At 40.1% G+C, this 20,389-nt stretch overlaps 1 protein-coding gene across 1 annotated transcript in view; it reads right to left on the reverse strand.

Annotated features, from left to right (window-relative positions):
- Positions 1–65: 65 nt before the first annotated feature.
- The window catches only part of adgrd2 (adhesion G protein-coupled receptor D2), a 58,130-nt gene continuing 37,806 nt past the window's right edge, over positions 66–20,389 (reverse strand). Inside the window, exons 20-25 of the mRNA XM_085293284.1 lie at positions 11,215–11,256; positions 11,045–11,098; positions 10,804–10,951; positions 4,529–4,587; positions 4,412–4,442; positions 66–2,028 (exon numbers count right to left, since the gene is read on the reverse strand). Coding sequence (XP_085149410.1) covers positions 2,021–2,028; positions 4,412–4,442; positions 4,529–4,587; positions 10,804–10,951; positions 11,045–11,098; positions 11,215–11,256 — 342 coding nt within the window. The 3' untranslated portion in view covers positions 66–2,020. The remainder of the gene's footprint in view (positions 2,029–4,411; positions 4,443–4,528; positions 4,588–10,803; positions 10,952–11,044; positions 11,099–11,214; positions 11,257–20,389) is intronic.

The following is a 20,389-nucleotide window of genomic DNA, read 5'->3' on the forward strand; positions in this document are numbered from 1 at the left end:
CTGTTTTTACACAACATTCATCAGCTTTGCACTAAAGGCACAGAGCGTTGTTTCACTGTGGAAATATTCCCGTCAGTTATGTTATGTTGTACAACACGAGTGACATCCTGACAGGAATGTCAGTGGTTTGAAATATACAACAGTTATACTGACAGTTCTTCCAAAGGGTAGCATGTCTTTTAAAGATGTTTTTATTTATGCATTTAAAAAATATTTTTAACCTCCCAACATCTACCAGCTGATCAGTGACCTGTCTAGGGTTTGTTTGTTAGCCACATGCTAAACAGGCAGACTAGACAAACAACATGTTTCTGTCTAAAGCTTCTGTTGGCGTTTCAAATAAAATTCTATTTAAAGGTGTAGATGTTAATTTAATCACAGACAGGTCGCCAATGATCTGGTGGATATTAAGCGATTAAGGATGCCAGAACAGAAACTGTCTTCCTCTACTGTCCAACTACATAATCTCTAAATATGCACGATTTATAAAAACATGTCAAATTCTTACTTTGATATCTGAACAGTATTTTGATCATTTCCCCTCCACATACGGAGACCGTTGTTGCTGTAGAACAAATTACACGAGCACACAGTTACTGTGGCAAATAACACGAGCCAGATACATCCGATTTCAGGCACAAACATACTCATTGCTCCACTTGTTTGTTGAGATCTGGTCAGTACAAATCTGTGTTTTACACTCCACATGTTGAACTGTACGTCTACAGTCTTACTTTATGAACATTAAACCCACATTAATAATCTGAGTGGTCCGCTGAATCTGTTCCTTTTTCTCATCTTTAATGCTAAGCTGGATTCGGAGCTATTTCCACTGAACTTGTGGGCAGGAGGAAGCAGAATGAAGCCTGGCATTTATTGTGCATGAGATTTAAACGAATGAGAGAGCAACATGTCTAAATGTGTCTAAATGGGAAATATGATTAGATAACCATCCCATATACAAAGACACTTGCACATGGTTGTATTAGAAATTCATTATGGCAGCAGCTTCCAGTTGTTCCTGTTGTTTCCTGAATATGATGCAGAATTCCCTGGAACAGTTTTCAGGGAGGTACTTTAGATCTGCAATCACAGAAACCTGGAAAAAGCTCTAACTGACTGACAACAGGAGCACCGCGAAACACCTCCGAGCTGATGTTATTTGGGTGAAGTGAGGGTGAAGGTTACTGTGACAAAATATTTCTACAGACATTTAAACAAGTGGCCACAAACTCAAAGGTCTCCCGAGAAAAAAAACGAAACATCACTAATTTGTGTCGGATTATATGCACCTGTATATAAAAGATGGACACGCTTCCTCGTGTTTTCTGGACTCAGTATATTTTGCAGCCTGAATGTTTCGGGTGGGATCGTGCTGGTGTTCTGTGCAGGCCCGATCCACAGATATGCGCTAATTAGTGCTTAGCTGAAGACAGACTAATTAATGCGACCAAAATGGAGCACACTGCCCCACGCAGTATTTGTCAGATAACGCTGATGGGGGAGGAGTTAGCACACACCTGTTGGTTACAGGTGCCTGTCAGGAAAAGCAGCATCAGGCTGTAAACATGCTTTTTAATGCTGTCGAGTTTACGGGGACTGATTTGGATTTGGCATCGCACTTGTGCCCTTTTCTCTAATTAACAAAAGATGGAATGATAGAATCTATCGCTGCGGGTCACCTGTGGGACATTGGATTTGCTCACAGTTAAGTGTGAGGTCGTAAAACCTGCTTCTGATTTTGCACTTTGAACTGAAAAACATGGGCACATTGTTCTGGAGCAACAACAGTGAACAGAGCACATTTTTGTGTGTGGACTGCGTGTCCTGGGATTTAAAAGCCTCTTCAGTCCAACATTTGCCAGACATCAAATGAGTAAACTATCAGACGGATTCTGATGAGATCTGAGAAGAGGACAGTGACGGCATCGGGGCTTCATCTTCATCCATTTTTCAGCGTCATGACGATGATGAAGATGCGTGTGTAGATACTGAGTATAGGTTCCACTCCATTTGTAGTTCAACAACCTGCGTTGAAATAGCAAATTGAAAGGCATTAGCTATGACTCCCGGCTCCGTCTGACATTTAATGTTGTCTGCGTTACGGGAGTGAGAGCATGTTTGTGTACAAAAGAGAAGAGGGGGACCGAGAGGAATGAAAGGCTGAGCGAGAGAGAGCAGGTGCTGGAGTGGTTAATGGCTGACAGCATGAATGGCCAGCGCTGAATTTTTCTGATTAAGGGAATGAACTTCTGCTTTGTCTCTGCTGTCAACAATGAACGCCCGCAGCACTCCAAACCGTCCTCCTAGGCGCCTAAACATTTAATGAATCTATTCCAAACTTCCTTCTCTCTACCGGCGGCCAATTTGGAGCCATTGAAGACAACCTAGCCCTCTGGAAATATGGGGACCATCTGTTGTGTGTGTCTGCACATTCATCTTTATGAAAGACAGCTATGCGGCCTAATGCTACACGCTAAGCAGGAAATAGAGACAATGGGAGAAAAGGTAACCTGCCCCTCCTTAATTTTTGCACCCCAGCTCTCTCTATTAAATGTGGATTTTCTTCACACCATTGGAAGGAATCTCATCATCCTAAGTGAAAAATTACAGCTACTATGTTTTCTTCTGCTCTTTGTGCAACAAGCATTGAAATTACTCTAAAAACAGCATTCCACATTCTAACAGCATTATAGAGCTCTTATACTATTAAAAGATAATATCAACAAAAGCCCACTGAAGTATATGAGTCACTTCATTCAGCCAACTCAAATGTCAAATGAGGAATTTGAATGAGCATAATTGCAGATGCTTATTTCTATTTTGTTCTCAAGGCTTTTTTGAATACGCCATGTAGTGTAGTTTGAAGGCAGATAAAGAAGAAACAGGTAGGATTCGAAGCACTCCTAACACTGGAATCTGTGAAGGCACAGAGGCCACAGATGGATATTAAAACGGTAGAGGCAGCCAACAGCACGAGGTCATTTTCAGAAACCTATAGGTGATGGCATTGACCAAACTCATCTCACAAAGAGTGAATAAACGCAGCTCTGCCATCAGAGGTTCTCTGATCAGAACGATCACAGAAGTATGGAGCACCCACCATCAGGCCAGGGTTAAGGTTTCATGTGCACATAGAAACAAAGGTTTAATTACACACTCTTTCTACACGTCCGGTCAGTGTAATGGTCGGCAGACTTGTACCGACCGCTCAAGCTGCTTTAACTTTACACACCAATTACAGTTCGGGCTTCAGTATCTTGCCCAAGGACACTTAAAACTGCACACTGGAGGAACAAGGGGCAGGTTGTCCCCACATCAGGTAGTGCAGGGACAACCTGAACCAACTGATGAGCCACAGCTGTCCATAATTCTAAGCCACAAGGACAGTTGTTGGCTACTATACAACAACTGGATATTAAGTGGTCAACAATGCGATTTACTTCTCTGGTACACAGCAAAATCTCCAGTGTTAAATTAACACTAGAGAGTGTCTATATGGGTCCACACCTCTGAGTGTTAAATTAACACTTTTGACAGTGTTATATGTTTAAAAGTAACCTAGTCAGTTTTGAAGATTAACAAAGACTAACACTGAGCAGTGCTGATTTTCTAACACTGGAAAATAACTCAAAATGTTAGAAATATTCCAGTGTTAGAAAATCAGCACTGCTCAGTGTTAGTCATTGTTAATCTTCAAAACTGACTAGGTTACTTTTAAACATATAACACTGTCAAAAGTGTTAATTTAACACTCAGAGGTGTGGACCCATATAGACACTCTCTAGTGTTAATTTAACACTGGAGATTTTGCTGTGTACTGACGCCGACAATGAGCTGACAGGATTTCACAGATTTCATTTATTTTATGACCCCCTGAAATCCTGTGATTGTCTGATTTTTGCACACTGTGATACATCCAGTTTGCCCGTCTGAAATGGAGAGCACCAAGTAAGGCTTGTGAGCGAGTCCAGCAACAGACTTCAAATCAATTCAATGCAAAAATATTCATATTTTCAACAACTGCTGTTTGTTGTTTTTTTCAGAGAGGGTGTCTCTGTGTGAAGAAGAGCTCCTGCTGCTGTTTACTGTGCAGTTCAGTCACTGCTGCTCACATCAGACCAAAACAACTCGTGGCCTTTAATTCAGTCGTTCCACTTCACTGTTCACCGGCTGCCCTGCATTGCTGTGTTTGCTGTCAGTTTGTAATTATTTATTGCTGCTTCTCCTTAATTCTGACTTTCAGCTCGGTGCCACTATTTCAGCTCATCATGTTTGATACTTTCTTCTTTTCCTCACAAGTTCTCTTTGCATCATTTTCTCTGTTCTGCTGTTGAACTTGTGGTGTGAACGTAAAGCAACACATTCCCAACCAACTCAAACACAGTATCGGGGGATTTTAGCTCTGTACCTGATGGCTTGAACCCCGTCAGCTGTACCACCTGTTAACGACAAAAACACGATACATTCTTAGTCAGCAGATGTAATAGAAAACATTATGTATTGATAACGCATACACATGACTTACTTGGTTTCCGGATCCTGGGTTCAAAAAGAAACTCACAAAGCTCTCCTTTCTGAAACTCTCTGCAAGCACAAAATACACCTAATTGCATTTAAACTTTGCATTTGTCTTTGAGGACACACACAGTTGCTTATGCAAGGCCAAAGTAGTCTTATAAGCACATCACAGTACAAAGGAAGCTTTATAAAACACGGAGAGAATGAAAAATGCAAACAATTTGAATGACAAAAGAGCATTATGAGAATTTTCATGGAGAACTTTTTTCTTTTGTTTCTGCCTCTGTTTATTAACAATGAAGCGTTTAATCACTGCTTATGTCAGCAGGACAGATGGGATCAACTCATCTATGAAAAGAGCCGAGTCTGAAGCACACTATTAAAACGTATCATTCATTCAATCATCATGGCCAGGGGTCGGCAACCTTTCTGATGAGGCAAGGCAAGTTTATTTGTACAGCACAATTCAACAACAAGGTGATTCAAAGTGCTTTACAGAGACATTAGAAACAAGAACAAATAAAAAGCAGGATTTAAAATTGAATAAAACAAGCAAATAAACTAACTAACTAATTAACAAACAAACAACAGTATATAAAATCAAAACAGATAAAATCAGAACAGTAGATAAAATCAGTAGTTAAATGTAAGTTTTGAAATTTAAGCTTGAAGTGTGGATTTGGTGCTTTATTCAAATGCAGCTGAGAACAGGTGAGTCTTCAACCTGGATTTAAATAAACTGAGTGTTTCAGCTGATCTGAGGCTTTCTGGGAGTTTGTTCCAGATATAAGGAGCATAAAAGCTGAATGCAGCTTCTCCGTGTCTGGTTCTGACTCTGGGAACTGATAAAAGACCGGATCCAGATGACCTGAGGGATCTGGATGGTTCATACTGGGTCAGGAGGTCATTGATGTATTTTGGTCCTAAACCATTCAGAGCTTTATAGACCAGCATCAGGACTTTAAAGTCTATCCTCTGACGGACAGGCAGCCAGTGTAAGGACCTCAGAGCTGGACTGATGTGGTCCACTGTTTTGGTCTTAGTGAGGACTCGAGCAGCAGAGTTCTGAATGAGCTGTAGTTGTCTGACTGATTTTTTAGGTAGACCTGTAAAGATGCTGTTACAGTAATCAAGCCTACTAAAGATGAATGCATGGACTAGTTTTTCCAGGTCCTGTTGAGACATCAGATCTTTTATCCTTGAAATATTCTTGAGGTGATAGTAAGCTGACTTTGTTATTGTCTTAATGTGTTTTTGAGGAGTGCATCTAAAATTCCCCCAGAGGTCAGTGTGCCATATGATTGCATTAGCAATAAATTTAATAATGCTCTATACTAACAGTTACTCACTCTATAGAACCACTTTATAGAATTGTATTTGTTCGCAGATGTTGGCAGCTGTCAGCGAACAGTTATCAGCTATATGAAACAAATCCATAACAAGAACTCCATAACAGCAAATGAACTGAACAACAGAAAATGCAAATGCTATTTATGGCCTCCTCACAACAATGATAAGAAAAATAAACTGGGCCAATATGGCATGTTTGTTAATACAGAGACACACATGTTAATGTGATCGCTGGTCTCCGAGTGTCCAGCGTTCAGAGGCTACCTGAGGACTCGTGTGAGAGAAAATCTGCTCACACAGACATGTAGAGCCAAACACTGTCAATAAGGCCTCTGCAATGTCCTGAAGACAGTTAAACCTGTCAGGTAGTGACGTCCAGCAGGTGAACATGCAGCTCCATGAACACGCACAGCTGTGGATTCCAGCTGTGCTCGTAGTTCTGCAAACTTTGACCCCACAGAGTCGAGCTTTTCAGTTCAATCAGCTGCATTTCGATGTCCTCTGTGTCCAACCAGTTAACGAGAGACAAATCCAGCTGCTCATTAAAGCTTTCTGGTTTGAATGGTTTGAATCTGGTAGTTGGGGTTGTTAGCTAACATACTGTCATTAAGAAGCAGCACAACTAATGTGTCTATGCGAGCTAATTTGCGATGTGCAAAGTGACAAACAAACAAGAGAGTAAAGCTGATCAGCTGATCATTGATCAGTTTCATGATTGAAGTAGCAACAGTAGAGGGAGGGGGGATATGGAGGACCACAAGAGCCTCGAAATAAAGAATTCTGTGCTTAAATAATGAATTGTACAATTCTGCATTTGTAAATTCATTTTTGAATTCCAATTTAATAAACTTCATTTCAAAAACCATTTTCGAATTGCACTTTAATATTAAGTGATTTTCAAAATGCTTCAATTTCCTTTTCCTGTTTGCTCAGGGATTAATTTTTGGATTAGCAGTTGGATTAACAACTTCATTTTAAAAATCCTGCTGCTATTCAAATTAGCCACACCGTGGGATGTAAGGAGCTCTCTGATTGGTTGGTCAGACACAGGCTGTCTGCCTGGACTTTTGTAGCTCATAGCTTCGCCCTGCTAAGAAGCGTGTGTGCTCGTGCAAAGGCCGTCCAACCTCGGGATTTACACTCGGCTCTACACGGATAAATGAAGAATGAAGGAACCCTGCAGCGAAACGGAGAGCCCAACCTCTGACTGAGTGCCTGTTTATGCAGTCTGACCACCTGTGAAGGTAACGTGCTAACATGGCTAACGCTAGCATCACCGCACGTAGCCCCGTTATTTTAAGGTCATCTTAGCTTAGCTTCTTCACAAATAAAGCTGGAAGCAGCTCAGACTGTTAGAACCAGCACTGAGGCCTGTTACATTTATACAGTGTTAGAGCGACGGCCTTTAAACTAGCGATTAAAATGCTGACAGTAAACCCGTCAGTCCAGATGTTACCACATTACTTTGTGATACTTAAGAGTTAAAACAACTGAGACAGGCTGATTAAAACTGGAGATCACACTACTGGTTTCAGTTCATTTAATATGTGAGTGCACTGATTCATTCTCAACTGGACATAAACGATGATCAAAGGTTGTATGTATGAGGAATTCATCCAATCCCAGCCTCTAACACAGTGCGCTGAATCTTAGCTTTGAATGTCCAATATATTCTAATCAGTGCAATGTAAGCATTCACTGAACCCACAGTATCTACACCTGTGTGGCAAATGTGTGGTAAAGACACAGATAATGAAATTTAATTATTAATACAATATACATCATGAGAAACAAAAGCTGAAATTGATTCAGCTCAGTACTTTTCTCTGTATGCTGTGATTATAAAGGCCTTAAATTCTGTGATATATACTGTAAATGATTTTCACAGAGGTCTTAAAGTAGTTAAATCACTGCTGATAGTCTGGTTGTTCATATTTTCACGTTTTTGTGTCTGTAGGGCTGTTTGATGACGATGTGGACTCCTCTGGGACATGAGGACACACCCACATCTGTTCCATACTGCAGCCATTAGGGCTGCCACGATTAGTCGACTAGTCACGATTACGTCGACTATCAAAATCGTCGACGACTGATTTAATAGTCGAAGCTTCGTTTGAAGCTTTGTAAGATCACAAAAGACGCAGGAATAAGTAGCAGGATTTAAGAGTGTAATAACGGACTGAAACAGAAGATGGCAGCACTGCATGTACAAGGATGCCAGCTGCCGTTAAACCCCGAAGAAGAACAAGCTGTGTCCCAGAATTCATAGCGCAGCCCAGCTCAGTTTCCACCAATGGTGGCAGCTTTTAGTTTTAATATTACTTATTATTCTTTCTGGGTCACAAAATAAACGTTTAACATATTTTCAGGCGAGAATGTAGCTGTGTAAACCTCAAATATCTGCTCAGTTTATCAGGACACCACATATTTTCAAAAGCGCTCCGACGTTTTCGGAGACGTCTGTTACCCACTAGCTCGATAGCTAGCCGGGGGCTAGGCTCACTAGAGCCGTGAGAACACCGGACTCCCGGCCGTCACTTAGATAACTTTAAAATGTTATTGTTTGGCTTTTTTTTTTTAGTATTTTATTTGTTCCTGAGTAAATCAGTTTGTCTGAGATTAAAGTTATAGTTTTTACACAGCTGAATAAACGTCAAGCAGACAGCTGATTATCAGAAGTGTGAGATGCTCGAGAATATACTCCGGTGTCCTGTTATATTTTAGATAGCAAGGAGTTTATTAAACTTCACCGAAACAATCTGCAAGTTTAATTAAAATTTAATAAACTATCATCTTGTCTTTATTTTTAGTTAGCACAGACCTTAAACACTTAAAGCTGTAAGCTAATGATAGTTATATAAGAGCAGATGCTGCTGGTGCAATAAGCTGTAGTTTTACGTCCAATGGATGATGATCTGATTAGTCGACTAATCGCAAAAATAATCGGTGACTAGTCGACTATCAGAATAATCGTTTGTGGCAGCCCTAGCAGCCATTGATGCTGTTACGGGTGTGAGTCAGCTTTGGGGCCTCAGACGCACACACTGGAAAACCAGCACCTGGACTTCATGCAGGAGAGACTGCATGAAGTTTTTATCTGATGTCAAATGTATAGAAATCATACATATACCAACAAGACTGTACATCACTGTCACCACAGCGTTTGTTTTCATTCAAAGGCTTCATGGCTTTAATACCTGGGGGGCCGGTCTCTAGGCCGATGTTGTGTCCCAGTCCAGCCCTGCGCACGACACGCAGTGAATTAATCTGAGAAGGTGCTTTAAAAAATAAATGGCCGGGCCAGCGCTGCACATCGCAAATTAGCTCGCATAGACACATTAGTTATGCCGCTTCTTAATGACGGTATCTTAGCTAACAACCCCAACTACCAGATTCAACTTGTAATTGGCTAAAAATAACTTCGCCTACCGGTGAGAGGGACGTTGCAAGCTGACAGTTTTTTCAAGCGATGTTGAAATTTCCACGTTCCAACACTTCAAATGCTTCAGCAGCTGTTCGCTCAGCGCAGCATCAGCACTGCGGAAATACACGGATACATCCGTAGACTCGAGACAGATAAAACCAGAAAGCTTTAATGAGCAGCTGGATTTGTCTCGCATTAACTGGCTGGACACAGAGGACATGCGCGTGGCTCTTGTGGTCCTCCATAGGGTGAGAGAATGAGAGGAGAAGAAACAGCTGTGCAGCAAAGACACAGAATAAATCCAGCTTTGCGTCTTTTTCCATTGTAGCTGAAGTCCGGGACAAACTGTGTTCCTTTTCAGCTCAATACGAAACGCGTAATATTTTCTCTGAATACGAGACAGGTTGGCAACTCTACTAACTAACCTTATGAATAAAATAAAGTTCACTATCAGTAACATCATAGCACCACCCAGCTGTATAGAAACTCTGTCATGCTAGCTCACGCAGTACGAGTTATTGTAACTGACTGTAAAAAGTCAGCACAACGAAAATAAACTCCAGCTAAACTTGGTTTATATCTGACCCAGATAGACTGCAGCTCATAACTTCTCACCTGAAGTTCAGTTCACCTGACACTCGGACCGGCAGCCGCCCCGGGTCTCTCCTCCTCCTGCCTCCCCTTTCCCTCATCCACCTGCTGGCCTCTGTGGAAGCTCCGCCACAGCCACCACCAAATAACTGAGTTATTTTTCACATCGGCCAGCATCTGCCCAATCCACCACCTTTTGTTTATACCATTACAAAACAAAAAAAATCATCGGCCCATAAAAACGAAAAATCACGGCCAGTCCAACTATGGTCGTGCCATCAGTTAACCCTTCGCGTGCCCAGGGTTGCCGACCCCCGATCATGGCTAATGACTTCTGAGGGAAGTCTTGTTCAGAGATGACGATCTTTCAGTGACCTGAAATATGGAGAATAGATTTTTCTTGTTTTTAATGACCTGCTGAAGGTTGGTCCAGCATCCCTGTCAGGACTGTTTGAAAGTGTTGTTTTAGATGATTTACATCACAAACATTACAGAACATATTCTTTGGCACTGATATAGTGATGCAGCTGTCACAGCAATGTGAGCAGTTGTCTTTTAACCCAACATGTTCATAAATGATGCTGACTCAGTGCATTTAAATACGCTGCTGAGGTGTCCTTCACAAACATCGACGTAACAATCTGGGCAAGAGACTCAGCGTTTCACATCACAGACAGCTCGTCATCTCTAATAGAATATTTGAAGCAAACATGCTGTTTTTCTTGACCTTAACTCAAGTTAGTTTTTATTTATATAGCTCAATTTCCAAACAACAACCATCTCAATCATCATAGCAGGGAGGAAGAACTCCACTGAACCAAGCACATAAGGAAGTTATCATGCTTCTACAGGTTGATGGTCAGTGTTCTTAACAAAATGTGTGATATTTGAGTGAGGAGCACATCACGTCAGCTCACCGTTCTTGATGACCATGGATGTGGAAGTAGTGCCGGCAGGTACAGACGTCTCACTGGTCTCAGGGCTGGAGGTCGTCGGTAGGCTGTGGCCCCAGGAAGTGATCGGGGTCCTCTGAGAAGGTAGGAAGCTGGTTGGCTGGGAGCAGTTCTGCCAAAACATCACAATCCAGTCCATATTTCAGTCCACTTTTCTGAAGAGGGAATTTATTTTCTGTCCTGATGGATCCTTCTGCCCACTCACCGTGAAAGATAAGGCCTTTCTCTTTTCTTTGATCCTCTTTATGGCATTCCTCACCTAAATGAGAAGCAGTCTTTACACCCACTGATTTGTCCAAAAGGCTTGCAGCCTCACATAATGCACAAGGATGTGCTCTGATTTTGCAGGACAAAAGCTGGACTGAATGCATTTACCTCACTGTTGTAAACAGCATAGACTAAGAAGATGTACAGACCCTGTGGAGAGAAGAGAGGTGCACTAAGAAGCACGTATGAAGAAGAAAAGAATCATCTCCATTCATACTGACTATATGGATTTCACTGCTCTGTTTTGTAACCTCGCTCAAACAAAGCTTTCATACTGTGGTACCGTCATTCGATGTGGTTTTCTACTCCTGACAAGAGCTGCAGTTAGAGTCAGCAAATTTCAGCTTCAGCTCAACTGAACGCAATACTACAAATTTTAGAGCTGCATTTCATGGCTCCCCAAAAAGCTGATTCTGTTCATGTGGACGTAGAAACGATTCATCACTCATCCAAGTGACTTCATCAGTCTCAGCTGCAGGTTTCCTCAACCTGATAATCAGAGCACTGTTCATTGATCAGTGCCCATGAGTACCATTCACAGAGAGTTGGAAAGTAATCAGATGTTGTGCTAATAATGTAACAATAGGGTAAAATATAATAATTACATGTAAAATACTTAAGGCTGTATAGAATACTTACTGAGATGTGTGACCACTAACCATGTCATATATTAACTTGTCCAAGTGACCCCAGTCACATAGCCCTAGATTGTCAGTGACAGCTGGTCACCACCTGTGTATTACCCAGCTGGCACAACCCTTTTTGTGATTGCTTTGGTTGCTCCAATAGTGCTGCAATTGTAGTTTGAATGGAAGTGATGGACTCTACAAACACTGTCCAGGTTCTCTCAGTCGTAGTGAAACTTTGAAAAATGTGACACAAACTGGAAATGGAGATTAATCGCCTTCAAAGTAAAAGCTGTATCTTCTGAAAAATGGCTGCAAAGGCAAAGCTTCTCCATCTCCAGTCTGTGCCACACTTTTTCAGTTGCATTGCTGCTCAGCTAGTGTTTGCAGACAAACATGCATCTATGGGGAATGAGCCAGCAATCAGAACAATACCTATGAAGGTTTTTACTGCAGCAGCTTGCTTTCACCCAGCAAAGACAGCACCCTCCAGAAACCACTGCCAAGCAGTAACCAGTATTAGTATCACATCCACTATGGCAGACAACTACTGATGATGTGATGTGAGAACTGAACAGGCTGGATTCACAGATTTTGAATTCTGTCAGAATGAGGCTGTCAGACGCCCAAATCAGAAATAAAATAAAATCCTCAGCAAAGAATTCCTCTTCTTCATAATAACTCGACTTTATACGCATTTTGAATGTAAGCATTCATCCTGTGTGCAACACACCCACCACCCCTCCTCTTCAAATATCCAGCCTTGCGTGTCTCTTACTTTGTCTGAGCTCACAGACTCATTTCTAATTGCGTCCCTTATTACTCCCAAAGACAATGTTAGCATCTCCCATCTTTTTGTTGTGCAACTCTGTCTAAACCAGACGTTGACTGATCTCACTAGCATGTTGTGACGCTCTCCTTGCACTCTTCCTCCACCTTCATTACCTCTGCTTCTTGCATCTTCACCGTTACACCTGTTGCCTTCCCATTCACACATATATATCCTGTCTTCTGCTCTCGACATACATTCCCCTTCTCTACAGAGCATACCTCCACATTTCCAGGTTTCCCCCACCTGCTCCCTACTCTCACTGCAGATCAGTGTTGTCTAATAACATCATTATCACAAAGAGTCTCCTGCCTGACCTCATCTGTCAGCTTGTCCAGCAACATTTAATCTTTGCCCTCACTTGCTGCTTCTTCTTTAATCCTAAAGGTACGCTAACGACTGTGCTGATAGCACCTTGCAGTCTCCTGCACCTTCTTCAGGATGTAGTACACCTGTGGGCACCTTCCTCCTCTCTTATATTTCACTCTGTGAGTTCAGCACAGCCCTTCCAATCCTTGTCAGGAAGTCCACTACCATCTATCCTTCCACATTCCTTTTCCTAATGCCAAACCTACTCAACACCTTGTCATCACCTTCGCTCTGTTCACCTTTATACCAACTGTTGTGTGCTTCAATTACAACTCCAATTAGACAGCAGTAACACAGTATCAGCTGGCAACGTGTTAGCCAAACCACTGCAGGTGTTCGTTGCTAACCTGGGCCTGTTTGATTTGCCCTTTCTGATGCAAACCTCCCAGTTTCTCCAGGCCTGGGACCAGCATTGAGAGTACACTGGTTTGTGGTTCCCCATGGCTGGCTTCTGTTATGCTAGGTCTTTATTATTGTTAATATTTTGTTTCTTGTTAAATTATTGCCTTTGTGTGTATAAATAAGCATGTTCTGTGTGACATAGCTCTTACTAAAGCCTCTGTGTTCTTACTAGTATTTTAAGTACATATGTCCAACATGTCTTTAGTTCTTAATTCTTTTGATTATGAAAACAAATGTAATTTTACTAAAAATTAAAAATATATTTTTTTCATTATTAAGTTACTTTTGTTCTCGGGTCATAGTTAAAAACTACAGTGTGTAAAATGAATGATAAATGTAAACTGAGATGTCGTGAAACATTTAAATACTGCAGTCAGTTCATTGTATGATTAATAGGTAACTGGCTTGAATGGTTCAACTACTGAACTGGACAGTGTGTGAACATTTATTAATTCATCAGCGTTATTTGTTTTCCAACACATGTTGTGTCTTTTCCTGGAGTAACACTTTTAATTTCAGACTTTGCTGAAGGTGCAGAAGACATGCAGTCTCATAAATGCTCATGTAAATACAAAGAGATGGGACTATAGTAGCTATGCTGTACTATAGCTACTGTACCCCCCTCCACCATAACCTGCAGTGTGTCTAACCTCAAATGATATGTTATTATTCTTTCTCTCTACACCCTTGTTTTTTCTTTTTGTGGAAAGAAGAAGAAGACAGGCTGGCCCAGCATCCTCCTCCTACCTACATGAGGAAAAACTCCTACTGTAGTGTTATCTGCCCTCAGCTGGACACTGGCAGTAAATCTAAATTAACTAGCAGCTCTCTGAGGGTCACCCAGGGGCTAGCTCATTTTGATTAATTAAAGACCTGGGAAGGGCAAAGAGGGGTGGGAGGTTTAGGAAAGGACAAGAGAAGAAGGAAGGAGGCAGAGAGGGAGAGATGCACAGAAAGCTACAAGAATAACAGAGCCAGTGTGTGGAAAGAGGGACGTAAGGATGAATGTGAGAGAGGAACTGAGTCCTGTGTTATCAGGAGAGCTCGAAGTAGATGTGGTATGACCTGTGGTTCAAAGTACTGACTGCCACCTCCCACACACACACACACACACACACGCACATAAACAGAACACAAAGACATATTAAAGTATTTTGTGGTGAACTGCTGCAGCTTGGCGGTGGTGCACTTTTAGAGCTCAAGTCAGTGATGTCACTTCCTGCATCGTCATGATTCTATCAGATAAACAAAACTTGTCTTCTGTCAGCACTCAGATATATGAACATCTGCCAAAGGTTCTTCAAACCAACTACTTATTGAAGTTCAGTGATATAGGAGGTGTCTCCAGCATCTCTCTCACACACACACACACACACACACACACACACACACACACACAAAACAACAGCAGATATCACAGCAAAAAATAAAAAATCATATTACTGCTAAAATACTGATACTAATGACTACTGAGAGAAAGTTGTTCATTGTGACCTGGTGAATGTTGAAAGATTAAAATATGCCCATATGGAAAAGATATTTATAGGTCTTATAAGGTTTGTATCTGTCTTGTGTGAAACTTGTATGAAAAGCATACAAGAATGAAAACAGATATAAGATCCCTTGAAAAATGATATAAATGAAACTTGTATGTTTTGGATATTTACTAAAACAATATATGAAAGTGGCCATTTTCATGAGTGAATCATATCAGCCTTATATGAGTCACTATATGAAGAAGGCCACATCTGATGCAAGTCTTTTATAAGTTTATTCTATTTCTTTTCCATATGGGGAGCAACTCAGTGGCACCATGATCCTGTATGCACTGTTTTTATGTATTTATTTTTTCCATGCATCTCGAAAACTACTCTGTTAAACAACGCTGCAGATGCTTTACATTCTGTAAAGGCCTGTGCTGGAGATGTGTCTGTGGCTGCATTCTCTTATGAAAGCTGGTATTTGAGGTATAACTGGGGTTATATGGGCTCAAAATGTGGTCATAAATATTTTGTACTTGTAAAAAAGATTTGTATGTGTAAAAAAGATTTGTGTGTGGACTTAGAAAAAAAAACCCCTGCAAGTTACAAGTACAGATTTTGACCCTATTTTTCTTCCTTTCATCTGATTGGTCAATGTCATGTCAATCACAAATGTAACAATCCAATCAGAGAACAGATGGGTTTGGCTGTCGGGAGGGCGCTGTTTTGAACTGCAGGTCCTTGAAGGGTGACAATGACAATAAATACTTAAATGAAATGAAATGATACAGTTTGAAGCTGGAGGATCTCTATATAAATATCCGATAGCAGCTAGGTCCCCTAACTTTCAGTAGCTGTTGAAAGGAAAAAGTTGTGGTATATCAGTGGTTAGAAATACATTATTACTTTAGGATTAGTTTAACACAAAGTCAGGGCTGACCCAGGACCATTGCTGTGAGTCACAGTGCGCAGCATAAAAGTCCTTTGTGTGTGTGTGTGTGTGTGTATATATATATATATATATATATATATATATATATATATATATATATATATATATAACATTCTGTTACTGTAACTTCTGTCGGTGCTGTGCTTTTGGAAACCGAATTTCCCAGAGGAACCCACCCGAGGGATTAATAACATTCTATCTTATCTCTTATCTTATCTTATCTTTCACATCGGACGCAGGATGTGCTGCTAATGCTAACTGCTAACTAAAAGCAAAGGATCCAGAACTAGATGCACCTGCTCCTTGTCTTTTCTATCTCTGACTTTATGTCCTCTACAAGAGTTTGTTTTTTTTGCTGGTTCTTCAAATGTTCAATAAAAACATGTATGCTAATTCATAACGAAGAAAGCTTTGTAATGAAGATTGTCATTTCCAAAACACTGCCCGCCCCCACCCCGCGGTCCGCAGCGCTGTTGAAAAGGCTGTGGAAGTCCCTGTATTAAACACGTAGACCTGTGACACAAAAATCACCAAACTCGGACGACCACAGACTGTTTTCCTTCGTGGTGATGAAGGAAAACGCTGGGTTGGCATGTAAAAGGGCATTTATTCCCTTCAAAGACCTGCAGTTCAAAAAAAGCGCCCCTCGACAGCCAAACCCATCTGTTCTCTGATTGGATTGTTACATTTGTGATTGATGTGACATTGACCAATCAGATGAAGGGAAGAAAAATAGGGTCAAAAATCCGTACTTGTAACTTGCAGGGTTTTTTTTTCTAAGTCCACACACAAATCTTTTTTACACATACAAATCTTTTTTACGCACACACAAATCTTTTTTACACATGCAAATCTTTTTTACGCACACACAAATTCTTTTTACACACACAAATCTTTTTTACACATACAAATCTTTTTTACACATGCAAATCTTTTTTACGCACACACAAATCTTTTTTACACATGCAAATCTTTTTTACGCACACACAAATTCTTTTTACACACACAAATCTTTTTTACACACACAAATCTTTTTTACACACACAAATCTTTTTTACCCACACACAAATCTTTTTTACACATACAAATCTTTTTTACGCACACACAAATCTTTTTTACACATGCAAATCTTTTTTACGCACACACAAATTCTTTTTACACACACAAATCTTTTTTACACATACAAATCTTTTTTACACATGCAAATCTTTTTTACGCACACACAAATCTTTTTTACACATGCAAATCTTTTTTACGCACACACAAATTCTTTTTACACACACAAATCTTTTTTACACACACAAATCTTTTTTACACACACAAATCTTTTTTACGCACACACAAATCTTTTTTACACATACAAATCTTTTTTACGCACACACAAATCTTTTTTACACATGCAAATCTTTTTTACGCACACACAAATTCTTTTTACACACACAAATCTTTTTTACACACACAAATCTTTTTTACACACACAAATCTTTTTTACCCACACACAAATCTTTTTTACACACACAAATCTTTTTTACCCACACACAAATCTTTTTTACACACACAAATCTTTTTTACACACACAAATCTTTTTTACACATGCAAATCTTTTTTACGCACACACAAATCTTTTTTACACATGCAAATCTTTTTTACGCACACGCAAATCTTTTTTACACATGCAAATCTTTTTTACGCACACACAAATCTTTTTTACACATACAAATCTTTTTTACACACACAAATCTTTTTTACACAAATCTTTTTTACACACACAAATCTTTTTTACGCACACACAAATCTTTTTTACACATACAAATCTTTTTTACACATACAAATCTTTTTTACACATACAAATCTTTTTTACAAGTACAAAATATTTATGACCACATTTTGAGCCCATAGGGTTAATCTTATTAGATATAAGTCCCTGTAGCAGTAATGAAGAAATGGAGCCTGCAATGCTGTTTTTTCTTCTTTCTCCCGTAGTGTGGATGTTTTCTGTCTCCTTACAACCTTCTTCTCTTTTCCCTTCTCTTCCCTTTACTCCTAATGGCTGCTCCACCATTAGCCTGGTTCTGCCGGATGTTTTTTCCTGGTGCTTGCTCATAGGTAATTATCTGATTGTTGGTGTGTCTCCCTAATTTTGTTGAGTCATGAATTGGCTTGAACTGAAAGGCAGCCTGATTGCTCATCTCTGTTGCAGGTACTTGTTGGCTTTGGTTGGCATACAGTCAGTTTTAATGCCGTACTGCTTTTTATTGCTACAAACTGTGTGTTAGGTTATTGTCTAAATGACTGAAGAATGTACGTATAAGGACATCACTGTATCAATAATGTGATTGTAATGTGATTTCACATTACACAATACTTCTGACATTACATACGTATGCTGTCTTTGGGAGTAGTGTTAAAAAGATGGCATACATTGTCATTGCTATGCAGATCATATCCAGCTTTATTTATTCAGACATGTCTGCAGTAATCATGTTATCGCCTGGATTTCAGTCCCGCCTTCAATAGAAGGTTATTCTCATTAGATCCCCGCCTGCTTATGAGTCTGCATGTGGCGTTCTCATTTATCATCAAACCTGACAATCGCCCTAAAACTCCTTCACTTCATGCAGAACACTGCAGGCTTACATGTGCTTCCTACAGTTTCCTAAAGTACAATGAGAGGCTTCAGCTATCAGGCCCCTCTACTATGGAACCAGCCCCCAGTTTGAATTATAGTTGTATTATTGTTCATGAATACAAGTGAATTGAATTGAGTTGAATTGGATTTGAACTTTAGGATTAAAATGAGTCTTTTTGATCAAGCTTATAATTGAAGTGAAACTGAATCCCCTGGTGTGGTGCAATAGACTTCTGAGAGGCTTCCCATGATGCACTGAGCATTTCTTCTTCACTCATCACTTTTCAGGCTCTGTGTGTTTATACACCACTACTGTACTGAATTTTAATAGAGGTGGTATTCTCCAGAGGTGGGACCAAGTCATTGTTTTGCAAGTCTCAAGTAAGTCTCAAGTCTTTATCCTCAAGTCTCAAGTCAAGTCTCAAGTAATGTCAGGCAAGTCAGAGTCGAGTCTCAAGTCACTGGTGTAAAAGTCCGAGTCAAGTCACAAGTCTGAAACTTTGAATTTCAAGTCCTTTCGAGTCTTTAAAAAAAACAAAACGAAAAAATAATGTTGCAGTTATGCTAAATGTAAATATTAGACCATGTAATTTTAAAATCTGTGTTTTTCTCAACACATGACAAAATAGTGAACTTAGAAAATATACACAAATTGTGAAATTGCACCTCTTTAAAATGCAGCTCAATTAAACCTAGCTCCAAGAATAATTTTCACCGACAGTTCTGAGATAAGCTGCATGTTATTCTTGGATGCGGTTGTAGGACCGGCTTTAAAATCGCATGACAAAAATATACACATTAAAAAAAAAAACTGTATCACCAACGTAGCCTGGACAACATTTGCTAGTTAGATGAAGTCAGCTATCTCATCTTAGCATATTTATATGCATATTTATAATCATACGGTTCTTGGAGTGAGTGCATACACTCATGAAGTTTAGTAACTTCAGGTCACTGCAACAAGCCCAGGTACAGTTTACCGACGGATGGGTGCAGGACCTTGAAATGCACCGTGTAGAACGAAAGACCATCGTACGTATCATAAGTTTACCAGTCTCACAAATCGTCGTCATAAATACACATTCCTTAACCGTTTATTAATAGGACCTTTGAGCTCAACGGTAATTAATTAGCAGTGGAAATAATTTCTGGTACGCGTTACAGAAATGTAGCAGTGACAATAATATTGTATGCTGTAATCGTACTGGACAATTAGTGATACAAACCTGTTTTATCCTGTGAATAAAAGTATATGTTTTTGTCAATGTACCATAATAACAGAAGCGAAACGCAATATTGTGTCAGGACAATTCACTATTTATGCACAATAAATAAAGGAGCATAGCGCGACAATTTCTGTTCAGCGCCAGACTTGCTTGTAACCTATATCACCAATTATTTTATGAAAATGACGCATTAACTACAACAGCAGACTGACCTTCGTGTAAATGCTTGGAGCAGACTAACCTGTGAGCTGGAGAGTTCTGGGACGTTATATTTGGTCTTTGAATGGCTGCGATCCAGGCCATCCGTCGCATCTTTGTTACTTTGGAAACATGGCTCGAACAATTTCTCTTCAACGACGTAATCCGATAACAACCGATCTCTTTACCCGTCGGCTTCCCGTGGCTGTCATGCGACCGGCTATTGCAGTTAATAATACAACAGCTTCTTGACATTTTTGTGTTTCTTTTTATCGCTGTGTGACTGATTTTAATTGAAAGCCTGCGTGCGCTAGTACCGCTTGCCACGAGTTCCCAGAATCCTTTGCGGTTCTACCCGTGAATGACCTCACATTTTCAATCTCTATATAATATGCATGTTAAATTTTATATTTGGGGTAAAATATCAAGTCTTTTCAAGTAAACCGGTTCAAGTCCAATTCAAGTCCCAAGTCATTGGTGTAAAAGTCCAAGTCAAGTCACAAGTCTTACAACATTTTTTCAAGTCAAGTCTAAAGTCATAAAATTAATGACTCGAGTCTGACTCGAGTCC

This window comes from Mchenga conophoros, linkage group LG12 (genome assembly GCF_057382185.1).
Source record: "Mchenga conophoros isolate Kocher_MC1m ecotype Shallow Benthic linkage group LG12, M_conophoros_male_GT1.1, whole genome shotgun sequence".
NCBI classification, from domain to species: domain Eukaryota; kingdom Metazoa; phylum Chordata; class Actinopteri; order Cichliformes; family Cichlidae; genus Mchenga; species Mchenga conophoros.